General features: G+C 40.5%; 2 protein-coding genes across 6 annotated transcripts in view; one reads left to right on the top strand and one right to left on the bottom strand.

The window, feature by feature from the left end:
• Nucleotides 1-181: 181 nt before the first annotated feature.
• pds5a (PDS5 cohesin associated factor A) lies at nucleotides 182-20,031 on the bottom strand. 5 transcript variants are annotated; one of them, XM_089005607.1, is made up of 33 exons: nucleotides 20,017-20,031; nucleotides 17,471-17,623; nucleotides 13,701-13,904; nucleotides 13,524-13,610; nucleotides 13,333-13,430; nucleotides 12,666-12,792; nucleotides 12,467-12,547; nucleotides 12,211-12,351; nucleotides 11,877-11,992; nucleotides 11,277-11,371; nucleotides 11,030-11,175; nucleotides 10,761-10,912; nucleotides 10,482-10,595; nucleotides 9,144-9,225; nucleotides 9,019-9,067; nucleotides 8,787-8,926; nucleotides 8,359-8,474; nucleotides 7,933-8,038; nucleotides 7,611-7,771; nucleotides 7,401-7,524; nucleotides 7,160-7,318; nucleotides 6,979-7,047; nucleotides 5,756-5,892; nucleotides 5,452-5,575; nucleotides 4,877-5,081; nucleotides 4,684-4,798; nucleotides 4,471-4,603; nucleotides 4,256-4,375; nucleotides 3,987-4,049; nucleotides 3,591-3,736; nucleotides 2,220-2,313; nucleotides 1,882-2,132; nucleotides 182-1,275 (listed from the first exon to the last, which is right to left on the bottom strand). In XM_089005607.1, exons 2-33 carry the CDS (start codon nucleotides 17,582-17,584, stop codon nucleotides 1,272-1,274), a joined length of 3,873 nt encoding a protein of 1,290 aa, XP_088861733.1. In that variant the 5' UTR covers nucleotides 17,585-17,623; nucleotides 20,017-20,031; the 3' UTR covers nucleotides 182-1,271. The 5 variants fall into 5 exon arrangements, with proteins under 5 accessions (XP_088861733.1, XP_088861732.1, XP_088861731.1 ...); XM_089005606.1 differs by lacking the exon at nucleotides 20,017-20,031 and adding an exon at nucleotides 19,498-19,618; XM_089005605.1 differs by lacking the exon at nucleotides 20,017-20,031 and adding an exon at nucleotides 18,509-18,666.
• The window catches only part of n4bp2 (NEDD4 binding protein 2), a 10,618-nt gene continuing 7,729 nt past the window's right edge, over nucleotides 19,194-22,082 (top strand). Inside the window, exons 1-2 of the mRNA XM_089005603.1 lie at nucleotides 19,194-19,670; nucleotides 20,644-21,610. Of these exons, the coding sequence (XP_088861729.1) occupies nucleotides 19,439-19,670; nucleotides 20,644-21,610 (1,199 nt within the window). The 5' untranslated portion in view covers nucleotides 19,194-19,438. The remainder of the gene's footprint in view (nucleotides 19,671-20,643; nucleotides 21,611-22,082) is intronic.

Consider the following 22,082-nt stretch of genomic DNA (forward strand, 5'->3'; position numbering starts at 1 on the left):
AAAGGTGGCCAAATAACATTACTGTGTAGAAACGTTCAGTTCGTGGACATTTCAAATACAAACTGTAGGTGCAAGATTTGCAGTGTAAGAAGTAAGCAACCATGGCGAGTATGCACGCTCTGCTAAAATGTTCCTGCATTAAGTGGCTCAGAAGTGCCTGGACAAATAATTGACAAAAAAGGTACAAACTACATTTAATTATAAAACAGGAAAAAGACAGAAAAATAATTTCATGGTAGCATTTACCATTTATGCACGCCAGGGTGAAGTAAAGTCACATTATTGGACAAATAAAATAACTCAACTCAAATGAAACTATGATAAGGTTCCTGACCAGGCTTGGTGGAGCAGGTTGAACTAGATAATCACAATTTCATTTGGTCCATCAGAAGAAAATGAGCCTTGTAACAGAGAGGTCCAAGCCAGTAAAGAGTCACCTAAACATTAGTTCTGAAAAATCAAACGTGTCATGCAGTGTCTTGAATTGATATTTAAAGCTGTTCATTCGTATTTACAAAGTTTGTGCGGGGAATAGGAGAGAGAGAGCATCATGTTCGGTACAATGGTGCCCTGATTGACTACTCAAGTAAATGCAAGGCAGTCACTGATGCTGTTTATTAGCTGTTGTATATCTTTCTGTGTTGTGCATTAGCATTAAAACAGCAGACACGCAAAGGGATGTGATTAATCCTTTCATAACTTTGCTGCTGTGAAATGTAAATGTCTCCACTGCGAGACGAATAAAGGTACATCCAAACAAACAAACTGGTCACCATTCAGAAATCAAATCCCAAATTGTCGCTAAATTGGCCAGGCAACAGCTGGTATAAAAACAATAATATAAATTGAATGTCATGGTCACTCATAAATCATTGTACCACTGTATACAGACTATTTAGGAAGAAGCCAAGAGTCATATAGGATACTTTTTACCAGGGAATTTAATAAGCAAGAGTCTTACCGGATTAAAATTTCTGTAAAATGTCCAAGATTTTTTTTGTCCCTCAAAAATGTCTCCACAAAAGAAGCGCAATGTAGCATGGGAAAAAAGGAGGCTTGTGGGGTGGAAATATAAGCTACTTACAACGACCATCAAATGATAACTAGTGTTTTGAACCTTTTATGATGTCATGACATTATCTGCTCTTTGATGGTTAAAAAAAATCTGCTCTGTGATGGTTTAAAAAAAAAAAAGGTCCATAAACGTCCAGGAAGTCACCAAGAGGAACATGTATGAAGAAAGGTCCTCCAACAGTTGTGGCTCCACTCCTTTACCTTGAACAAAATAAGCACAACAGACAAGTAAGCACTTTTGTTCAAATCTGACCAATGTTGCTGTCTAATTAGAATCTTAAATCCAGTCCACGACAACAATGACTTTGATATAAATTTTGGGAATGTGGGAGGAAACCGGATGACCAGGAGAAAATCCATGTGGGCCCGGGGAGAACATGCAAACTCCACACAGGGAGGCCGGACCGGGTCTTGAACTCACGTCTCACCGTGAACTCACTGGGTCTTGAAGCCGGCGTGCTAACCGCTCAGTCATGACCTCTGCACTGTGAAGCCGGCCAGCATGCTAACCACTCAGGAAGAAACATCCCTAAATGTCCACAACAATTTTGGCTCTGATCGTGCCAATAACCATGGACAGTCAACTTCATTTGTATCAATAATCGTCACAATATTTCCTCAGACAGTGGCCTGCGACGTGCATTTACTAATTTACAATTGCAGCCATTGTGTGTAAACCATGGGTGCCCGGAATATTCTGTAAATAACAGAATCAAAGCCACTGCTTGCATTTGGATAGCCATCATCCTCATTAAATGAACACGCGGAGGAAGAGAAAGGCCATCTCTCCCTCAAACCAACACTTACCTCTGGAGATCCATCTGTCGATTTGTCCCATCGTCGTTCTGTTGCTTTGACACTTTGATGGACTCTGCTGGGTTGGAGTTGGGCTCAGCTGCCCTTTTCTTGCCTCTTCCGCCCCCGACGCCTGCCGATGCCGTCGCTTTGCTTGCCGCTGCAGGAGAAGCGGCGACAGCCTGTTTGGATTGCCGGCCACGGCGCTTCACTGGTTGCGCATCCGTTCCTGCATCGGCCGCTGTGTTCTTACTTGCCTCGATCTACAATGGCAGGAGCAAAATGAAAGCAGAGTAAATGTATAGTATGAGCTGTACTTGTTGTCAATTAATACTACTAGCAGAGCATACCTTCTTTATCTCTTCTTTGATGACTGGGTTCTCATTGTTTTCTTGCGTTTGACTCTTTGGAGGCTCTGTGGCTGTGATGCTTTTACAGCCTAAACTACACGTTTAAAAGCACACAGAAAATGTGACATGATTTTCAAGTGCCAGTGTGTTTGTATTCTAACCACTGTTCATCACCGCGGACCACTAGCAGCTCATGGTCAGTGAACGAACCAAAGCTTTTTTCCCCCCACAGTTTACATAACAAATGTGTGTAATTCCAATCTAAATTCGACCCTCTGTTGCTTTTCAAAAAAACACAACATTCATATCGCGCATGATGTGGCTTAGTTGAGTTTATTAGTCGAGTAGGTGTGGTGCAAAGCAGAGAGTGCATTTACAGACAATAATGAGTACATGGTAATAAGGGTGAAGCAGAAGCTGAGAGATGCTTTTCCCACCGCACATTATGTGATCGCATATTAACCCAAAAAATATTCAATTTGATGTCAACATCCCTGCAGTACAGCTGTCAGTTGCTCAGCCATTGCATTTGGTGTTGTGTCTTATAAGATGCCCCAAGTTGCATAATTAGATAATTAATTGTTTTGTCAGTGGATGCTACAGCTTCGTGTTTGCTTTCAAAGCTTAGCCTGTAGCAGACGTGCACATTCCACTATGACGTCTCTGAACCACTGTGAAAAGGCGGCTATAATCCTCTCTTTCATCTAGAACTGCGTCATGTAATAAAGTGTTTGTCTTATACTCAAACGTCATAGAGTACATGGGGAAAGTCGTTAAGATTGCATAACTGTCCATGTTGTTATGTTCCTGTTGTGTTTATTATTTTGCTTTGTGTGGACTATTATGTGAAGCGCTTTGCATGTTTTCAAAGCACTATATAAATTAGGATGTGTTGTATGTATTTAATGGCTGCCGCTGCTCACCCACAGAAAAAAAAAAGTTATTATACTGTGACTGTAAAGTTTTTTGAAAGGCACTTAGAAATAAAATGTATTCTTATAATTATTTCAAAGAAGTGCAATGATGTGTTGCTGCTCGGGGGGAAGAAACTGTTGAGTGACAAACAGAACACTTATTGTATTTAAAAAAAGAAAACGTTGCAGGGGATTGGTGAACCTTGCGCATCACTTCTGAACAATGTAATGGTAGTAGAAAAAAAACACTTTTTTTTGGGTTGGTGGGATGGGTGTCATTTTACAGTAAAGTTTCCCTTGTTTTTGTGAAATCCTCCAACCCCGTCATGCAGCAGGTGAAAATCTGGGATAAAGACGCATATTCAAATGTTCCTAGTATTACCACCTCCCACACACAAGACACATTTGAACCAATTAAAACACACTTTAAAAAAATGCAACTGTTAGGAGTGTGTACCTGTTCTTGTTGACAGTGGAGGAGCTAAGCGGCGAGGAGACAGTGCTGGTATTACTTGTATCTGAGACTAGCTGGGTCTTAAAGATCTTTCTGCCTGGGACAGTCAGAGTTTTGTTGACAGTCACCAACACTGGAGGTTGTTTAGGCTGCAGAACAAGGACAACGGACGAGGTCGGTTGAGGTTACCATGACTACAAACGTGTATTTTGTTTAAATAAACAAAACCATAGACTTCACAGTCACATCTTTTTAGCGGTTGCCCACCAACTTGAAGGTTGTTAGGCAGAAAGATTATCCACCAACAACTCGTGTGACCACGGCCACCGGTGTACTTTCATTTCTAGAGTGTTTTAGGTCCACTGTTGTCGCAGCAGACATCAGTTTACAGACATTCACCTTTCCTGTCAGCAGCATTTGTCGCATTTCTCCTGACAAATAGTCTTTGTCATTTTTGAAGTCCTGATAAAAAAAGGAGAGAAAAGAAAACAGGATCAAATGAGGAGCAAGGACCTATTTTGAAATGGTCTTTCCCACATGAGTAGATCTAGCGTAAAAGACAATATATGTCTGCTATGAATTACGGCACGGTGAAATGTACGTGAAGTGGGTTGTGTCGAGAAAATCAACATTGTGATTTCAAGGTGAGGAGATGTGTGTTTTATTGCCTTGTCTAGCGCTAGGAAGAATGTGGGGCATATAACGGGGTCGGTTGGACAGTCCAGGTGACATGCGGTGCTCTTGTTGGCGATGACGAAGAGAGCGACGTCACACACGATATACAGCTTCTGAAAATGCAACGCCACAGCATGAGGAAATACTACTAAATAAGGTCCATGTGCCAACATGAGTTGATTCCTTCGCATTTGTTGCTTGCGTGTACCTCGTTGGCTTTCGTATCTTCAGGACATTGCGCATCTTGGGTCCGTTTGATGTTCTCTACCATTTTTCTCAGGAAGGCGTGACTATTATTCTCATTCTTGGTCATCAGCACCTCCAGCATGAACCAGAGACACCTGAGCGCAACATTAAAAACATGGCTCAGTAGGAGTCACTTAAAAGTAAATCGCACAAAAACGCATCACCCGCTACACACTCTTTAATGTCTTTGAGCTGATCATATTCCTGCGGTTTTGTGAAGTCCGGGTCATGAGCTAGAAGGTGGATCATGAAAGGAACAACATACTCTGGAAGGAAGGAGATCATTTTTTCTGTGAAAAGAAACAAATCAGATGAGTGATCACAGTGATCTTTCAGAGCATGTTATGTTGACATGTGACCAAGTTTACCCTGAGTGAGCGAATTCTGCTTTATGTATTCTCTGCGCACTGAGATGTTCTTGAGTAGGCATTGTCGGGCGTGGGCGCGGCGTTCCTTCACCGGGTCTTTGGCACACAGGGAAAAGACAGCCAGGTACTCCAGTGGAAGGGAGAGTTTAGCTAGAGCCAAATGCAACTTCTGAGAAAAGATCTGGCGCACCTGGTAGCACTCGTCCTGCATGCAGAAGGAAACATTGACACACAGTGTTCTTACACATGATCGCTTCTTCTGTATCAGAAACAATGTTAATACAAATATGCCTCAATTTTGATTGACACTCTCATGGGTATTAAATGAATCATGTTTGTTCATGCGGTAGACTGGTAGCGAGGAATGAAATTGCATCTTGCAGAGCTATTAACCTGATATAACGAGATGGTCGTCAGAATATGAGAAACACCCTCCAATTGTGAGTCAGTTCAATTCCACCCCCCGGCAAATATAAAAACCCTTGTCGCATATATCGTTTACATTGTGTTCCCGCCAAGAAATAAAGCCCACTAATACATTTGTTAAATGCCAAATGAAGAAAGAACACACTGACATTGACAACAAGGCCACACAGCTGGAACTGTTCAGGCGTGATGATTTCATGGTAACAGGGCTCCTGGGCTAGCTTCATAATTGCACCACCCGCAGCAAGCCTTAGACGAGACATGTCTGATTTGCTGCAACGAAGAAAAGTCAAGAAAAAAAAAAACGACACAAAATGAATTACTACGAGAGGGATCGGCCCCTCAACCATGAGGCCATTTGGTAGCAGGTCAGGCAGATAGATTGAGGAGAGAAAACAAATATTTTGGATGTGTCCGAATCATTTGTCGGCAAGTCGTTGACTTCAACGTTACCTGATTTTTTTTTGCTCTGTTAGGTCTCCCTCACTAACCAGCATTGCTGACAGCAAGCGTAACGTGGAATTTGCAGATTTGGACTGGTTGTTCTTCATTCCTAGTAACCAACGCACAAGCAGCTTGATGGCCTGGACCTGAAGAGCAGATAAACACAAATGATTTAATGAAGAGTAAGGCACAGGGATGCTGAGGGTGAGAAAATAGTGCTCTAGCAAGTCTAGAAGAGGACGCTCTGGTACTGCTAAACGCCATACAGGGCTCGAAATTCGAGGTAGTCCGGTCGTCCAAGGTGACTTAATTTCCCATTTGGCGAGTTCGTTCAGTTACTAGCCAGCCTGGTTGGCTGTTTGAAAATATATTCTAAAAAAACGCATTTTTAAGTTGAAAATCTAAACACAGCGTTAACCGAACCTCCATACAGTACGTGTAAACAAATCATAAATGTGCAGTTGAATGTATTACCACTGCGCATTTATATGACGCATCTCGTTGAGTCTCGGGTACTCTTACGTGACAACCAGATTTCAATACTCGTGTCCATATTATTGTCCATATAATAATAATAATAACAACAATAACAATAAAAATAATAAATTTAATTTTTAAGTGCCTTTCAAAACTCTCAAGGTCACTCTACAGTTACAGGATATTTTTTTCTGTGGGTGAGCAGCGGCCGCCACATGCGCCAGCGTTCACTCAACCCGGAAGTAACTCAAATAGAATAGTAAGACAAATAGATAGAAAGCTAGCTAGCAAGCCAATAAATAAGTGTCTTTTTTGCTTACGCCTTCAACTGTCAAAACAGCTTTGTAATGTGGAATTTTCCAAAAGGTGTTAAGCCGCCACTTGAGACGGGGAAAGAGCGACCGAGGTCGCAAGAAGAGAAAATGGTTGCCCACAAGGAAAACGAGACAGAAAAACGCAAAAGGCTTTACAAGTCTGCATGGGAGCATGGCCGGCCCTGGCTTCATTACAACACGACCGCCCGACTCATGTTTTGTACCCTGTGTTCTGTGTTTTACAATAACCGCAATTTGACAAAGAAATCCGCGTTTGTCGACGGCTCATCAGCAAGATCTATCAGAGCCCGATGATGGTAACGATTATTTGAATCACACATGTTGCAGAAAGGCGACATCGAAAACACGCAGTACACTGGCCTCCAAGAACCGGACTGTTGACAGCCGTGCTTAAGAATGGAGATGTGTGGTGTCTCTTACCTTCGCCAGAACTTCAGGTGAAACTTCGTCGTCAGTGGTCCACAGCTTACCATTCTTGTTTCCTACCGACTAAAGACAAAGAAGACCAATATAAAGTTACATTTATTTTTAACATATGTGCACTTCTCAAAATCAGTGATGCATAATCAATCATAATACAATAGAAGTATGTTGCACACACCCTGTCATTCATGAGGAGGTCTTTGACGATGAAGTTAGCCACTATAGACTTCATTGGTGAAGCAAACTGATCGGGTGCCAACATTGAGATGTGGCCCAGAGACACAAGCGGAGTGATGAGCTGCTCAGGAACGTCTGCGTTTAAACTCCGTGACAGAGGCTGTAGGTATGGAGGAGATAACACTTGAAGATTTTCTTTTGTCCGAGAAAGCATCTCGAACATGGCAGTTTTTTTTTTGTACCTCAAAAATTTGAGCCAACTGCACTTCCTTGTTGTTGAAGATAGCGTGTATACAGTGCACGGCCTGCTTGGCCTGATGAGGTGTTCCCCTCTTAGCTTTCTGATGTAGAATGGGAATCAGAGTCCTGATGGATAAATAGGATCATTTATAAGTAAAGACAACAAAAAAAATCAGCATAGTGGTAGGTTTGTTGCATGAAGTAATACATACGATCTTATTTGTGGTAGTTCTGTCTCAATTTTCTGCCCAGTATTTCTGAATATCTGGATCGCTGCCTCAGCTACCTTGTCATCTTCCATTTTCAGACACTGGAGAAGAGACTCATAAGTCTCCGATGAGTGGAATGCTGTAGGGTGGGTGAACGACAGAACCTAAAAGGTATTATAAAAATAGTTAGTTAAAATTGAAGACCTCTTTGAAAGATTTAGGATTGTTTTAGGGAATCCAAATCATCCAACACATGGCAGATGATCAATTTGGAATGAATTAATTGGGGAGGGGTAAAATGGGATTACTTTCTAGTATCATGTACCTTGAGTAGTTCCAAGCCAGAGCGTATGGCTGTATCAGGGGTAACACCTTCTTCGTCATCATCTGCTGTGCCTTCAATTGATTGGTTGAGCAGTTTTACCAAAGCACTAAAACACAAAAAGTATTGATTATTAAAAGTTAAAAAAAACTTTGGCAGTACAATTATGAAGTGATATCAAAATATGATCTGCTAAGCCACATTTGTGTGCCCCAATTGTTTTTTTCCATCACACAGGAAGGGTTAAGCTTCAAGCGTTACTGATAAAGCAGTTACACTTCCCCACCACAAGGTGTCTCACAGAATGAGAAAAGCCAGTTCGTGTGTCTGTTTGAACCGTGCTCCTACCAACAGTGCACTTCCAGTTGTGCACCGCAGAGAATTCCACAAGCAAAAAGATCGACTTATTTAATGGTATTTTTTTCACACCTGATGGCTTCGGAGTCGATGTGGACTGGAGCAATGCGTTCGAGCAGGAATTTAACCATCTCCAAGAAAGGATTGGTCGGTTGTTTGGGAAAAGTTAACTTCCGAGTGATCTCCCTCTGTGCAAAGAACAAAAAGTATGTCTTAATGTTATACATTTGTCAGCTTCGACATTAAGTATGCATCAATACATCAGTGACCTCCCTACATATGATGAATTGGCTGTTTTATGGCAGTTTTGTATTCATACCAGTGACATCTAAAAGTATGGAGAATGGGAAAATTATGGGTCATTGGTTGGTTAGGTGTCACAGCATTTTTAAGTGCTTGTAATGTAAACATTTGACCCTTAAGTTCTGATTAAATCACTGCCTTTTGCGTATAGATTGCAAAACAGCAAGAGAGAATTGCAGTGTTCCATTTTCCCTCACCACACAAATCTCCGCCTGTTTGCAAGAACAAGTGGGACTGATGAGGGTCTCAAGTTGAGCTCTGAGCTTCTCATCATCCCCCAGAACCTGATTGAACTTTTTCATAAAATCTTGAGCTTTCCCCGCATCTGGCAGATTCTCTGAAAAAGCAAAAAAGAAAAACAGCCATCATTTATTTGGAAATTTCTGACCATAATGAAAAGAACAGTTATAGAGTAGATAGGATACTGACTTGCAATGTTCATCAGCTTCCCAAACATGGCACTGTTATTGGGTTCAGACTAAACGAGAGAGGAAAATAGTGTTACATCTACATCGGAGGTAGTCGCAAGATGAAGATCCTTTGATTCAACGCACCACAGGCAGTTTGTGAAGGTCAAGCAGCTCTTTAACCAGGCCCCTCAGCATATTCTGACACTTCCACATCTCATTCAAAGCCCTACGAGGAATAAAAGACAAGGAACACGTTAACCACAATGTTAGACAACTATAGGTTTGGTTCTGCCGAGACTTAGTTCCAATCCGATACAGAGACAATGTATTAAGATAAAAAGAGGTTGTATCAGATTTAAAATGAATATAAAATAATACATACATATGTATTATTTATATGTAATAATACATATAAAAATACACAGATACTAAATCTGAGTTTTTTTTTGTTTTATATTATTTATAAAATATGGACCGCTGCACCTAATCAGTGTCAATTTATCTTCCTTTCATAACTTTGCTGCTGTGAAATGTCAATTTCTCTCTTCTTCTCTACTGCGAGACAAATAAAGGTAAATCCAATCCAATCTCTTTGTCACACTCTCAAAATGAACTCAAGTTCTCTTGATTTTCCTGAATTTGATGATAGACATACATATTCAACATCTCTAATTCTGCATTGGTGCATCTCAATTTTTTTCATAACAGCGTGGGTTTTAAGAATTAAAAATGATCAAACGAGGGACGATATCCAGGGCTTTTGGGCTAATTGAATTTCAACTTTAAACCTTATACGTACATATCATTGTGGAGGACACTTTACAAACATGTATTTTAATCTTATTGCATAGCAATGCAAATGGGACTGCTTTGGATTGGATTGGATATGCCTTTATTAGTCTCACAGTGGAGAAATTTACATTTCACAGCAGCAAAGTGATGAAAGGAATGAAAGTAGAAAAACAAAATACAGGAGCTGCTGGAAAGGCAGCCACTCTTCTTTCTTTCTTTGGTAGAATCGCCAATATTAATGTGAAACTTTTGAGCACAATTGATTTGTTCAATGCTAAATAATACATCTGTGTAAGCTCTGGGTCGAAAACAGGAGTGATCAATCGATGAAAAGGTTTCTTCAGCCGTATTCTGTACTTCTTTTGAAGTACAGAACTGGCTTTTCTCATTCTCATTTCCCTTCTTTGAAGTACAGATGACGGCTGAAGAAACCTTTTTCTACATCACTAAATAATACAGGTACATGATTATTTGTAGGCTTCTGAAGGATTAATTATTATTATTATTCCATGCAGCTAAATATTTGCTGGGTATGTGAGTGACTTCTTAGGCTGATATTAGGAATTATAATGTCATATGAAGAATCATAGGATGACTAGTCTCAGAACGCCTCATGTTCGATCTTTGACGCTCCACTGTGCTTTGTCCAGAAAACAGAAATATAAATATGATACATGCAGGAATACTGACTTGACAGCATTGGTGTCCAGGCAGGCATACAGGTAATAGAGACATTTCATCTTCTCTTCTGTGTCAAGGCTGTGAGGGACCATGAACTGCGCAAAGATCTTTTCAACTAATAACCTGTAGAACATAGATGGAGACTATCAGGATGAACTGGAGGTTACGTTTCATTATTTTCACTCAAATCAAGATTCTGAGGTGCATTTTAAAACCAGTTAAATCTTCCTAACTATCAAGTCATACAGGAACATTTTTATTTGATTTGATGGAAATGTGTTTTCTTACTTATCATCAATGCTGTTCTGGTAGTAGATGTGCAGCAGCTTGTCTTTGATCCAGCTGATCATGAGGGCAGACTCCTTCCCCGCCTCGTGGTGTAAACAGTATTTCTTATAAAGCTGAGCCAGGCCCATCATCGCCTCCTTGCGCACTCTCCACTGGCCGGAGTAAAAACAAACGGGAGAAACATGCTCAATATCCTCTGTTTCACGTTCAAGCATTTATTAAAGAATAGTGCCTTGTGACACTGTGTTACACGGCTCGATTTATCTCACCCTCTTGTCCAGCGTCCTCTCTCTTACAAAGCCCAATAGCTCGTCATTGACCAAATTAAGATCCTTCTTCCCAGCATTGATGATCGTGACTATGACATCATGACGAATGGCCTCCTCGGGGTCATGGGAACGCACTTTCAAGAAATCTTAAATCAGGTGTTTGGAGAGAGAAATAGAGAGAATTAGTCATAGAAAACCAAAGTAATACATTCTGAATATCAAGACAATGTTCAAAGCATGTGCACACCTGTAAGGTCTCTGGCCAGGTCTGGGTGGTTCATGAGACAGTGGCTGGCAAATTTCACACATTCTAACCTCACCGGGACATGGATGTCATTGAACCTGAACAACACAACACAACAACACACACACACACAAGTTACTCATGAACTAATTTATGGATTTGCCTTTATAGTCGCGCAGTGAATTTAAAGTAAATGAAGGCGAATGCAAATAGTTTGTTTGACTTATTTTTCATTTTGGTGGCTTTTTTTCAGAGCAGGAAATGCAACATCACTGTCACGGCAAAATGCACTATCGGAAAGCATTTTTACAACATTGACTATCATGCATGCAGGAATATATTCACAAAGAATACACAATAATGAATATCCTTCACTGATTGCTACTGAAGCTACCCAGCATTTCACAGAGCCCAATGCAGGTAATACAGAAGGACTTAAATGCCAATTCATGCCAATTCATAGGAAGATTGCTCAGCTCTTTCACAAACCGGAATATCACAATGCACCTCAAATTCAGAGTCAAATACAATAAATGACAGTATTTTGAGTTAAATTTTCAACTAGAAGCAGTTCAGCGACTGCATGCGTTCCACACAACTCACCGGCCTAAGAAGCATTGCCATAGGGGTCTGTTATGTGAGGCCAGCTCGGAGTCTTTGGCCCCAAACAATTTAGCTAGCAAGCGAACAACAGCTAAACGCTCTTCGCCGTCATTGCTCTGCAAATAACAAAAACATATATGATCGGTTACATTTATTCATATATCTATTCTTTATAGGCATAAAAAGCATGTTACTAGACATTAGACAAAAATGAATACATAAATGTGTGACCACTGATGGTACGCCACATTGTTCTTTCGAGAAATGGATCCAGGGGAACTTGTGAAGTGTAAGGTTAATAGTGAGAATGTGTGTGAGAGTATGGGGCATTAACCTTGAGTTTGAATTCCAGCTGTGGCATAACAGAGGTAAGCAGCAAAGGATCAATTGCAAAGAGCTCTTGGATGAGGTCAAAAACATGCTCCGACAGGTCACTGACAGAGGATTTACCCATCACGAGAACCTGATTGAAGAACTGAAGAGAAAAACAAAACAAGCCATTTATTGAAAAAGAGCCAAAGAAAAAAAATGTCACTGGGCTGATATGCAAAATAGCCAAGATTAAGTTGAGTATACATGGAACCACATACATTTGCAATGCAGGTTTCGATGGTCTGGACGGTTCTCTTAAGGATAGTCCTTGCAAGATCATACGCCTGTTTGTTGAGATTCTGTCCAAAAAAAAGAGGTAACAGTGGTGAAAATTACACCATATGTCCTTTTGTTTTCTGCTTACTAAATAGACCTGTAATGACTTGAATGAATGAAGTTTCAAGTGTAACTTTTCACCTTGTGTGCAGGAATGAGGTTAATAAGGATGCTATCCAACAGTTCCTGTGTGACTCCATCTCCCTCCAGGATGATAGAACACATCAGGTCCATCATGTGCATCTGCACTTTCTGATTATGGCTGTTACTGCCAGAAAACAAAGATGCACACAGGTGAGTAGATCACAAATAAGTCTTTGAAATTAACTTTGTGTTCAGTCACCACAATTAACCCAATTAATTGGTGAGGAGTAGGAGTTGAGCTCGACTGCAAATAGCAGATTTCCACCAATAGTTGATTTTTCATTTAAAGTGACTATGTGCTGATATTTATAGTTTATTTTATTCAACATGGTGTTGTGTGACTTTGGTGCTGCGCATGACTGACTGCTGATACAGAGGAAAGTGGGCCATAACTGAGGACAGCATGCAGATGGTAACACGGGAAGGGTGGGCGTGAAAGAGGATACTAAAGGCATGCCCCCCGTATGTGTAAATGAAACCAAACCAACCCCCACCTTTCAAGTTTACCCACTTGGGTTATGCTGTGGCATGTAAGGATGATTTGCATTTTGAAATACAACAAATACATCCAGCCCAACTACACCAACAACTGTAGCAAAAATAAACAAAAGTAAAAATGAACTCAAAACACGTGTTGAATATTATGAATCAATAGAGGTCTTACTTGATCACAGAGAAGAGGGTTTTGAAAAGCTGGGTGAAGATCTCATTACAGTCTTCAAGTTCAAAGCATATGTTATATGATTTAACCCATGCCAAATTCTACAAGAAGAGAGGAGAAATCCATAAACACTCTATTGAAACATTTCTGCATTTTAGTATGTGCCTCTTTTAAATAACAAATCTGTGTATCACCTCCAGAAGGTAAAAGTATCTGTTGAACTGAGGGCTCTTTGTGTCTTCCAGTCCTTTTAACTGTCTGGTGATAAAGAGGAAGATGTCCTGCAGAAAGAAGCAAAAATCACTTATTCAGCCAAAAATTCTCATTGTAGTATGCATGATTATATCCACTGTCAAAAGCTGGCTCCTTGCCTTGAGTTTGTCATGTGAGGTGTAGGGGGCTTCGGGGGCATAGATCCTGAAGATGTCAGCCAGACAGCAAGCGACAAGAAGCCGCACATCTTTATTGGGGTTCCTGAGAAAGAACTCTGAGGCAAGGTGGAGTGCGAGATTGAGATACTGCTGCTTCTCCTCTTCAGAATCTTGATCCATGTCCATGTAGGTTTTCACCACCATCTGTGCAGTATCGTGATAGTCACAAAATGTGAGGTGGTGTTTGAGTGCTTAAACTCCATTGATTGAGTGTGAAAGGCATTCTGTATGAAGGCATTAAAATTATAACAGAAAGCATAGAAAAACCAATGTGTTTTAAATTGAGATGCACAATTATCAGGCCGATATTAGGAATTATGAGATTGTATCAATTACAAAGAAAGGCACTGATAGAAATAAGAAAAATCCAAGAACGAAAATCTAAATCCAATAAAGCCCTCTTTTTGTCGATACAGCCAAATAAACTGTTCTTACATAATGTAATTTGTGTGGGATTTCTCAATGACCAATTTAAGGTGTTTGAAAAGAAACATGACGTGATTGTGTGGTATTACTGTTTGCGAGGAAGGCATTCAGTGTGCTATTTGCATCAAATGTTCTGCCAACATTCAACGAAAAGGGTGGAGGAATAAAAATTAGCTCAACACGAGGAATCTCATCAGCCACTTAAAATAACAGTGGAAAAATAAACTGAAAAAAATCAGCATGGACACAATGTTGTTTGTGAATAAATCATGCAATTACACGCAAAGAAGAGGCAATTCACCAGCCTGCGTTCAATGCATTTGAGTGACTTAGGGGAGTACTCTAGTATGAGCGAGCAAACGAAGCAGACATGAGGGATTTGTAGCAATGGGGGATGGGCAAACAGTCCACAGCACAACTTGTGCGCCTTTTAGAAGAGGCAGTCACAAGCTGCCTGCTGCCAATACGGTGGAATTAGTGTGGACACTGGATAAATAAAACAAATGGAACAGCTCTCCCGTAGAAGATATACAGTATATTAAACATTATTTCATGGCGATAAGGTCAGAATTAAAAAAAGGAAACAAATCTGATTTTGTGTTCGTTTACAGTCCTTATGACAATGGTCTGTGAAGTACATAAGAAATCAATTTAGATGCCCAAATTAAAGGCAGCTGATCAGATAAACTATGTTTCAATTATTCTCACACTTGACCACTGAGGACAGTTACCTCAAAAAGGACAGTGCAAACACCTTTGAAACTCTAAGGCTTAGAGTCCAAGCCTTTATGAAAACATTCACGTAAAAGATGGAAGCAATTTCAAAACCATGCCTTTTTATGTCAACGCACAAAAACAATTAATAATAATAATAATAATAATACATTTAATTTCCAAGCGCAATTGAACGATACCAACTGAAATCATGAACAATGGCTGAAGTGTCAATCTCCACAAAGCATGTTGATTTTGTTACATGTAAATTGAAGACATTCAGTCTGAAATGGGCGTTGATCAGTCTTTACATAAGACAGTGAGGGATAGGAAAGTGAACACGTTTTACTCTTCAAGAACAAACAGCAGTATTTATGTGCCGTGTTGAAATACGACTTCAACCCAGGACAATTTTGTCAAACAACCTGAATGATGAGCTCTAAAATGGGAATATCTGCAGCCGATCGGTGTGATTAGCTCCATGGAAACGCTATCGCACTTATTGATATCAGAATTGGCAGCATCAAAGACTGATCCCTTGGACAGCGACTGTCTGGGATCTTGATACACCATATGCAACATCTTGGTATCTAATAGTATTCAACAGAAAACGTTGCTGAAAAACAACAGATTGACATCATATACTATACTATCATGTCGTATAGGCGATGCCAGCGTGTCGTCATTTGTTATGATCGCGTGGTCGGCCGCGTCAGCCATTTCGAATGTTTTTCGATTTACGACCGTTTGACTTACGACCGTTTTGTCGGAACGGAACCCGGATATTACCTGTATTGTCTTGTAAACTTGTGTTAGTGTTAATGATTCCTTTTCCAATATTATCCATCCACCTCACAGGGGTGGCGACTAAACAAGCTGATTCAACAGTACGAATAATACACAGATGTGCCTTAGTCTATTAAAAAAAGGCCATTCTAAAATGTGCTCTTTTATGGAAAGCGATACACGACCACCATTTTCCCAACACAGTGCTACATATCTATTTTGCATAGTCTTGAACACGTGTGAAATTAATCCCCAATCATCATCTCATGTTGCAGCATGATCAAGCATGATCATCATGCTATAAGAGATCTTGACACCATTCCTGAAATCTGAAAACGTACCGGTTCTGGCATGACCCACTGGTCATGTCACCCATTTAACATGTTTCTGATTCTCTGGATTGTTAGTTCATTCAATAATCAGCAACACTGCGCTGCTACAGAAGAAGAATGGACCAACATCTGACAAAAAAACAGGCTCAACTCTATCTACAAGACAATTGGTGGTATCAAATTAAAACTTTCTAATTATCATCTTGATATGCCATATTTGTAATGTTGATGTATTATCTATATCAGCAAAGGACAGTAGCCAAAATGGAACTGTATAGTGCCACTTAGCAGTTTTTTTGACAACGATACTAGTGCAGCGTGTTCTACCGGAAACAAATTCCTTGTGTGTTCTACATACTTGGCAATAAAGATGATTCTGATTCTGAGAGGTGCTCACTGATAGATTAAGAACAATACTGGACAGAAAGACATTTTCTGTTCAGCAAAAACGCCTGACATTGCGTTCAACTTGGGAGAATCTCGCTAGGAATAAGCGGTATGGAAAATGGATGGATGGATAGCTATTTTGATTACATTTGTATTTCGTTTGGTTTGTACAAGTACATTTGAGTTCATATACAGCTTCCAACTGAACACAGTGTTGCTCCACATGAGGAAAGACTAAGTAAAACCGACATGATGGAGAAAAGTCACAAAGATGCTAATTCATTCTGTGTCAGGTTTTAAATGCAAAGCAACATACACTTTCATATTACAGAATCATTGCAGAATAAACACTAAAATGCACAATAATGAAAAGGCTTTGCTACCCCGCTGTAACGTTTATACACACCCATAACTTTATTGTTGACTGGTTTTACTGCACAAACAACAAGTAGAACAAGTCCTATCTGTGGTCATACTAAAAGCTATAAAAGCTATAAAAATTGGCCACTAAAATATTTGTTATGGTCTATTCTGTGGGTTGAGCACCTTGAATCATCTCATTTGTGATCTGTGCCCTACTACTAATTGATGACCAACCGCGATGTGTGTAATACCACCTGTTGCATAACATAGGCTCCAGTTATTCAAAATCCACAAGACAGGCGGTGTGGAATAAGACAGACAGATGGACTGTTGTCTTTGTGATCACACAATACTCTCACATATCCATGTTCATAAGAACTTCCCATGTTTATAAGAGCTGCACAGTTTACATTGATCCATCTATCAACCTCTACACTGGAAGCGGGACACTGCTTGTCCTCAACACTGTTGTGGATGAACTGAAGTTTATCTCAGTTGACGTTTGGGGAGAAGAGACATGTTTAATGGCATTCAATCATGTCATTATAACAACAGCACAACCTGCAATCCATTGCTTTTACGGAGGACTTTATCGGAAAAGGCAAGTTTTAAACTCTTCTGCCAGTTTGTAAAATTAGAACGGAGTTTCGGAATTGTGCCAAACTGTACGTGCAGTCTGAGAAAGTGAAAACATTTGCGTACCTTCAACCGTTTGACCACCTCATCGTTGCTGATTTTGTCGGTTATCTCTTTCACTCCAGGAGGATAGCAGATCTTGCCGTCGCCCGCCGGTTTCGGTTGTTGCGGGAACTCCATGGTGGTGGACGTCGGAACCAAGCGGTCTTCTACTGGCCTCTATGGGCCGGAAAACAAAAGTTCAGCAACGCCATGCAACAACACTTACAAAAAACTCATTTTGAGCACTATTTCGCTCTCTGATCGTTCCAATCCCAATTTACGCTCCTCGTATGGCGTGGAACTATTTTAAGGTAGTCGGATGACAACAGTTTGAAGTTACACGGCCAATTTCAAGCATATATAGGCTTATGCACATCAGCTTTCAAGATAATGCCCGGCTGTGGCTCTGTCCCAGCTTTCCTTAAATGCAATCAAAAGCGCCGTTTTGCGATTAAGAGCGGCGCATTTCCAAGAGGAGTCCCACCCAGACGCATTTGGTCTTCTGAAGAAACAAATTTAAGAACACGTACACGACTCGTCTGTGTGTAGTGCTGTCATACAGGCTACCAAATGGGCTAGCGGTCGAGCTCTGGAGCAAAACAGCATTGGTATTTAGCGGGAAGCGCGGTTAGCTGCTAGCAGCGAGTAGCTGCTACAGACAGTGTGTTAGCCGACTAGCCTGGCTAGTTGCTAGTGTTAGGCCGCAAACTATTAAGGTAACCATCACATCTCCCTCACCAGACAACCACTGAGGAAGTCAATTATGCGTACACAAAACCATGAAACATTCACACTGATGAATAGATGCAGACGTCTCCAACAAATGCAACAACTTTTGTAAGTTTACAAAAATTTACTTGAGGCTCTCTTTTTGGACTTCAACTCATCTGCCTCTCGTTAACGTGCGAAGGGCTGCTACCGTTGCCCGGAGCTCTCCTCTCATGCCAGTAACTTGCGACCACGGAGGTTTTAAGAACATGAAAAATGCTCCACGCGGATGTTCCCAAACAGCGCGAGTATAATCACAGTCGAATTGCACAGCAAGCGTTTCTCGGTATTTACCTTATGTATGGGCTGATTTAATTCATTAGTCTGACTCGGGTTGGATCTAGTTCTCCGCACAAAGCTCTGTTCGTCCAGTTTGTGCTATATGTAAGACGACTGAGTGAAGAGCGCCCCCGTTCGACTAAAGTGAATTCTATAGTTTCAAATACCTGGCGGATCACAAGAGGACAGCTGAAAAAAATCCCGTCGTTTTTGACCCAAGACACATTTGAAAGTAAAATCTCGCGGAACACCATCAAAATAAAATATATTCAAAGAGATTTTCCATTTTCTGCCCGCCATGACACATTGGCATAGATCGATGGAAAAATAACAATTTGTCGAAAAATATGATCATTTTTCACACTTGTACAAATTCGACCGTTTGGAATTTAGTAGTGATGAGCATCGGTGGGTATGTACAGTGCAAATTGCAATTATGAGAGCTGTTGGACACCCTGGACTGGTCGCCAACAATCGCAGACTTGTCGGCGATTGTCATTTTATTTCACGACGTTGACAATACCAATTTACAGTCGAGTGAGTGCTTAACTAGCTGCCTCTCGAGCTATATTATTAAGTGTTGTCATTTTTCCTTCAGGGTGATCGTACAATATTCGTGTTTTTGCACGACCGGGATAATCTTTTATTTTGAAATTTGCCCCGTGGTTTTATTTCGTACCAATCACAAGGACTTCCGCGACCGGCCATAACGACCTCATTGTTTACTGCTTTTGTAGTTATCACTTTTTGGTCGAGTTTTGTGTAAACATTATACACTGACGAGTTAAACATTATGAAACGGAATAACAATGATGTCTCTTTCGGAGCCGCGTTTTTGCTGCAACGAATGTTTGTTCAAAATCGGTGTTCGTCGCAGTTAGCTTCGCGTAGCTTTGCTAACGTGACCAAGTAAAGGCTTTACACCAAACTTGGTACCGTATTATTATGCCTCGGAGAAAGAAAAACGAACGGAGCCCGACCAGAGTTCCCGGCCAGGCGCTTACCGGGGGAAACTTAGGTGTCGGACCACTTCATGGTTACAACGTGACGGCGTCCAACTTTTCACCCAGTAAAGGAAGCTCCGACAAGCAGGAAATTACCCAAAACATGCGAGATATGTTCCCCCGCTTGGACTCTGAAGTTATACAAATCGTGCTGTCCGAGGTTGACTTTAAAGGTAAAACGCGTAATTGCTGAGAGTTCATAAAAATATATGGAACTACCGTATATTTAAATAGTACAGTGAGCAGCAATGCACTGTAAATCCTGAAATCCAAATCAAAACAAAAAGCGATCAAGAGCAATAATCTATTTTACTCCTGGTATTTATTTATTTCGGTTATAAAATTCAGACATTAAATCGACCATTTGGCCAAACGTGAAATGTGTTTTTGATAGAAGGGTTTCCCTGTTTTCTGCACTTTAGGTAGTTACAAATGTTTGTATTAAGTTCATCCTGTCTACCTGATATCTAATTTTAAACAGATTATTTTCTTACTGTGTATTGTAGGTGTTTCAAATACCTGACATGTTTCGGCGTTTCCTTCCGCCTTTGTCAGAGTGACATTCTGACGAAGGGCGGAAGTGTACGCCGAAACATGTCAGGTATTTGAAACACCTACAATACACTGTCTGTAAGAAAATAATTTGTTTAAAATTAGTTACAAATGTTGTCATGACTAAGAGAGAGTCATCATTACAGAACACTCAAACTTCCAAATTATTTGCTTTATGCAACTTTTTTGTTTTCTACTTTAAGGTGTATTATTCGTTTGAACCCTAAACAAAAAATGTGTTCCACATGATTTCCACTGTTAGCTCATCAACATGAATGTGAATCAATCATGAACGTATATCAATTGGGGTTATAAGGAAATAAATGAACATTGATTGATTATTTAGCTAATTTATTATGACATTATCAATTTGATTGGAGATTTATTATTGGTCTCGATTATGTTTTAGTCCAAACCAGTAATGCCTCTGCTTGTGCTCCCCATTTTATATCACTTGCAAGTGATAAGCAAATATTTTTACACAATCTCCTTTATTGTTCAATGTTTTCATGCCATTCTCTATATTAAACGTTTAATGGTAATTTATGTGATACCATTGTAATAATCACATTCAAATAAATTGTCTTGTTGCAGTCGAAAATGCCATGGATGCTCTGTTGGAACTGTCAATTGCTGCTGAACCCGCAGCTCATGTTGGATCACCAGTGTCTGGCTTTAAGAGCACTGCTGCAGCCCTGCTTAGTCCTGGTCATGTTTCTCAACTTGTACAAGACCTTGTATCTTTGGAATCATCAGAGCAAGACACATTGTCATCATCTAACTGTCTGCTGAAGGAGGAGTTGGACCTTCAAGTTGATCAGGAACTACAAAACCTGACTGCGCAACAGGAAGTTCAGATTAATCGCCAATGTTCATCTGCCGACATGACACTTTCTTCATTACCTGCACCGCAGTTCCCAGAACAGGTCTTCCCTGAGCTGCTTCAGTTCAAACAGAATGCTCAGTGTGGGCGGGGCTCTGATCGGCAGCCATGTCTTGAAGGGGGCTTGGTGCATTCTGGAGCTCCCTCTCCATTTGATGGGATCAACACGCGGGAGCATGGAAGCGGTGATGTTCTGAAATCGGTTGGGGATTTCACACATTTAGTGGTGGAAGAGTCTGCAGATAGGCAAAATCCTCAGTTGGATCTTGTTGCTTCAGGGCGTCCCTCTGCCTTTCATTTGTATCAAAAGAATAACTCATCTGAAACGTTTTTACAACAGACTGGCCCTGTTCCCTCTGAAAATACACATGAAGGAAGCGGTTCTCAGGTGAGCACACCTGTTTTCCCTCAAAGTTTACATGGAAACAAAGGGCCACATTTTATCACTCCTATTGCACCATCAAACCCTCCTTTTGGATATCCCTCACCCTGGACAGGCCAATTCACTCAAGCACCTCTTAGACATTCTGCTATGATTCCCAAATCCTGGGCTATGGCAGCAGCTGCTCATAATCCAGGTGGGAGTGCACCTGCTCGGTCAAGCAGGCTTCATTTGGAAGGGAGGGTGCTAGTTTTGCTACGTGGACCACCAGGATCTGGAAAATCTACTCTGGCTCGGTAAGACATGAACAACATACCAACACTGTCCTAAAGTTACAGTCGTGGCAGTTAACAAAATTCAAGTTTTTAAATTGCTTTTATATTTAGCACAACAGTGAAGAAGCTCTCAAAACAGACTGCTAAATTTAATTGACTGTTCGTCAGATTTCTTTTTTTTTCTTGCAGCAGTTTGTCAGACAGTGAAGGATTCTAAAAAAATTACTTCAAACTGTTGATTGGAACTTCCAGTTGAAGTTTACTAAAAAAAACTGTCGACATGTATTCAATGAAACCCTTTTGCCTAATGATATCAATGCCAAACACCATCAAATAGCGAACGAAAAACATGATTTTTGGCTGTTTTATAACTAAACAATTTTTATCACAAATGGAACAACTCCTCGACGTAACAATACTCACATGACTATATTGTTTAGCCTTTACAAAAAATGCCAGTTCTTACATCCTGATACAGACAAAAACTTTATTA

Source organism: Hippocampus bargibanti, linkage group LG10, assembly GCF_051943395.1.
Source record: "Hippocampus bargibanti isolate YZ-2025 linkage group LG10, ASM5194339v1, whole genome shotgun sequence".
NCBI lineage: Eukaryota > Metazoa > Chordata > Actinopteri > Syngnathiformes > Syngnathidae > Hippocampus > Hippocampus bargibanti.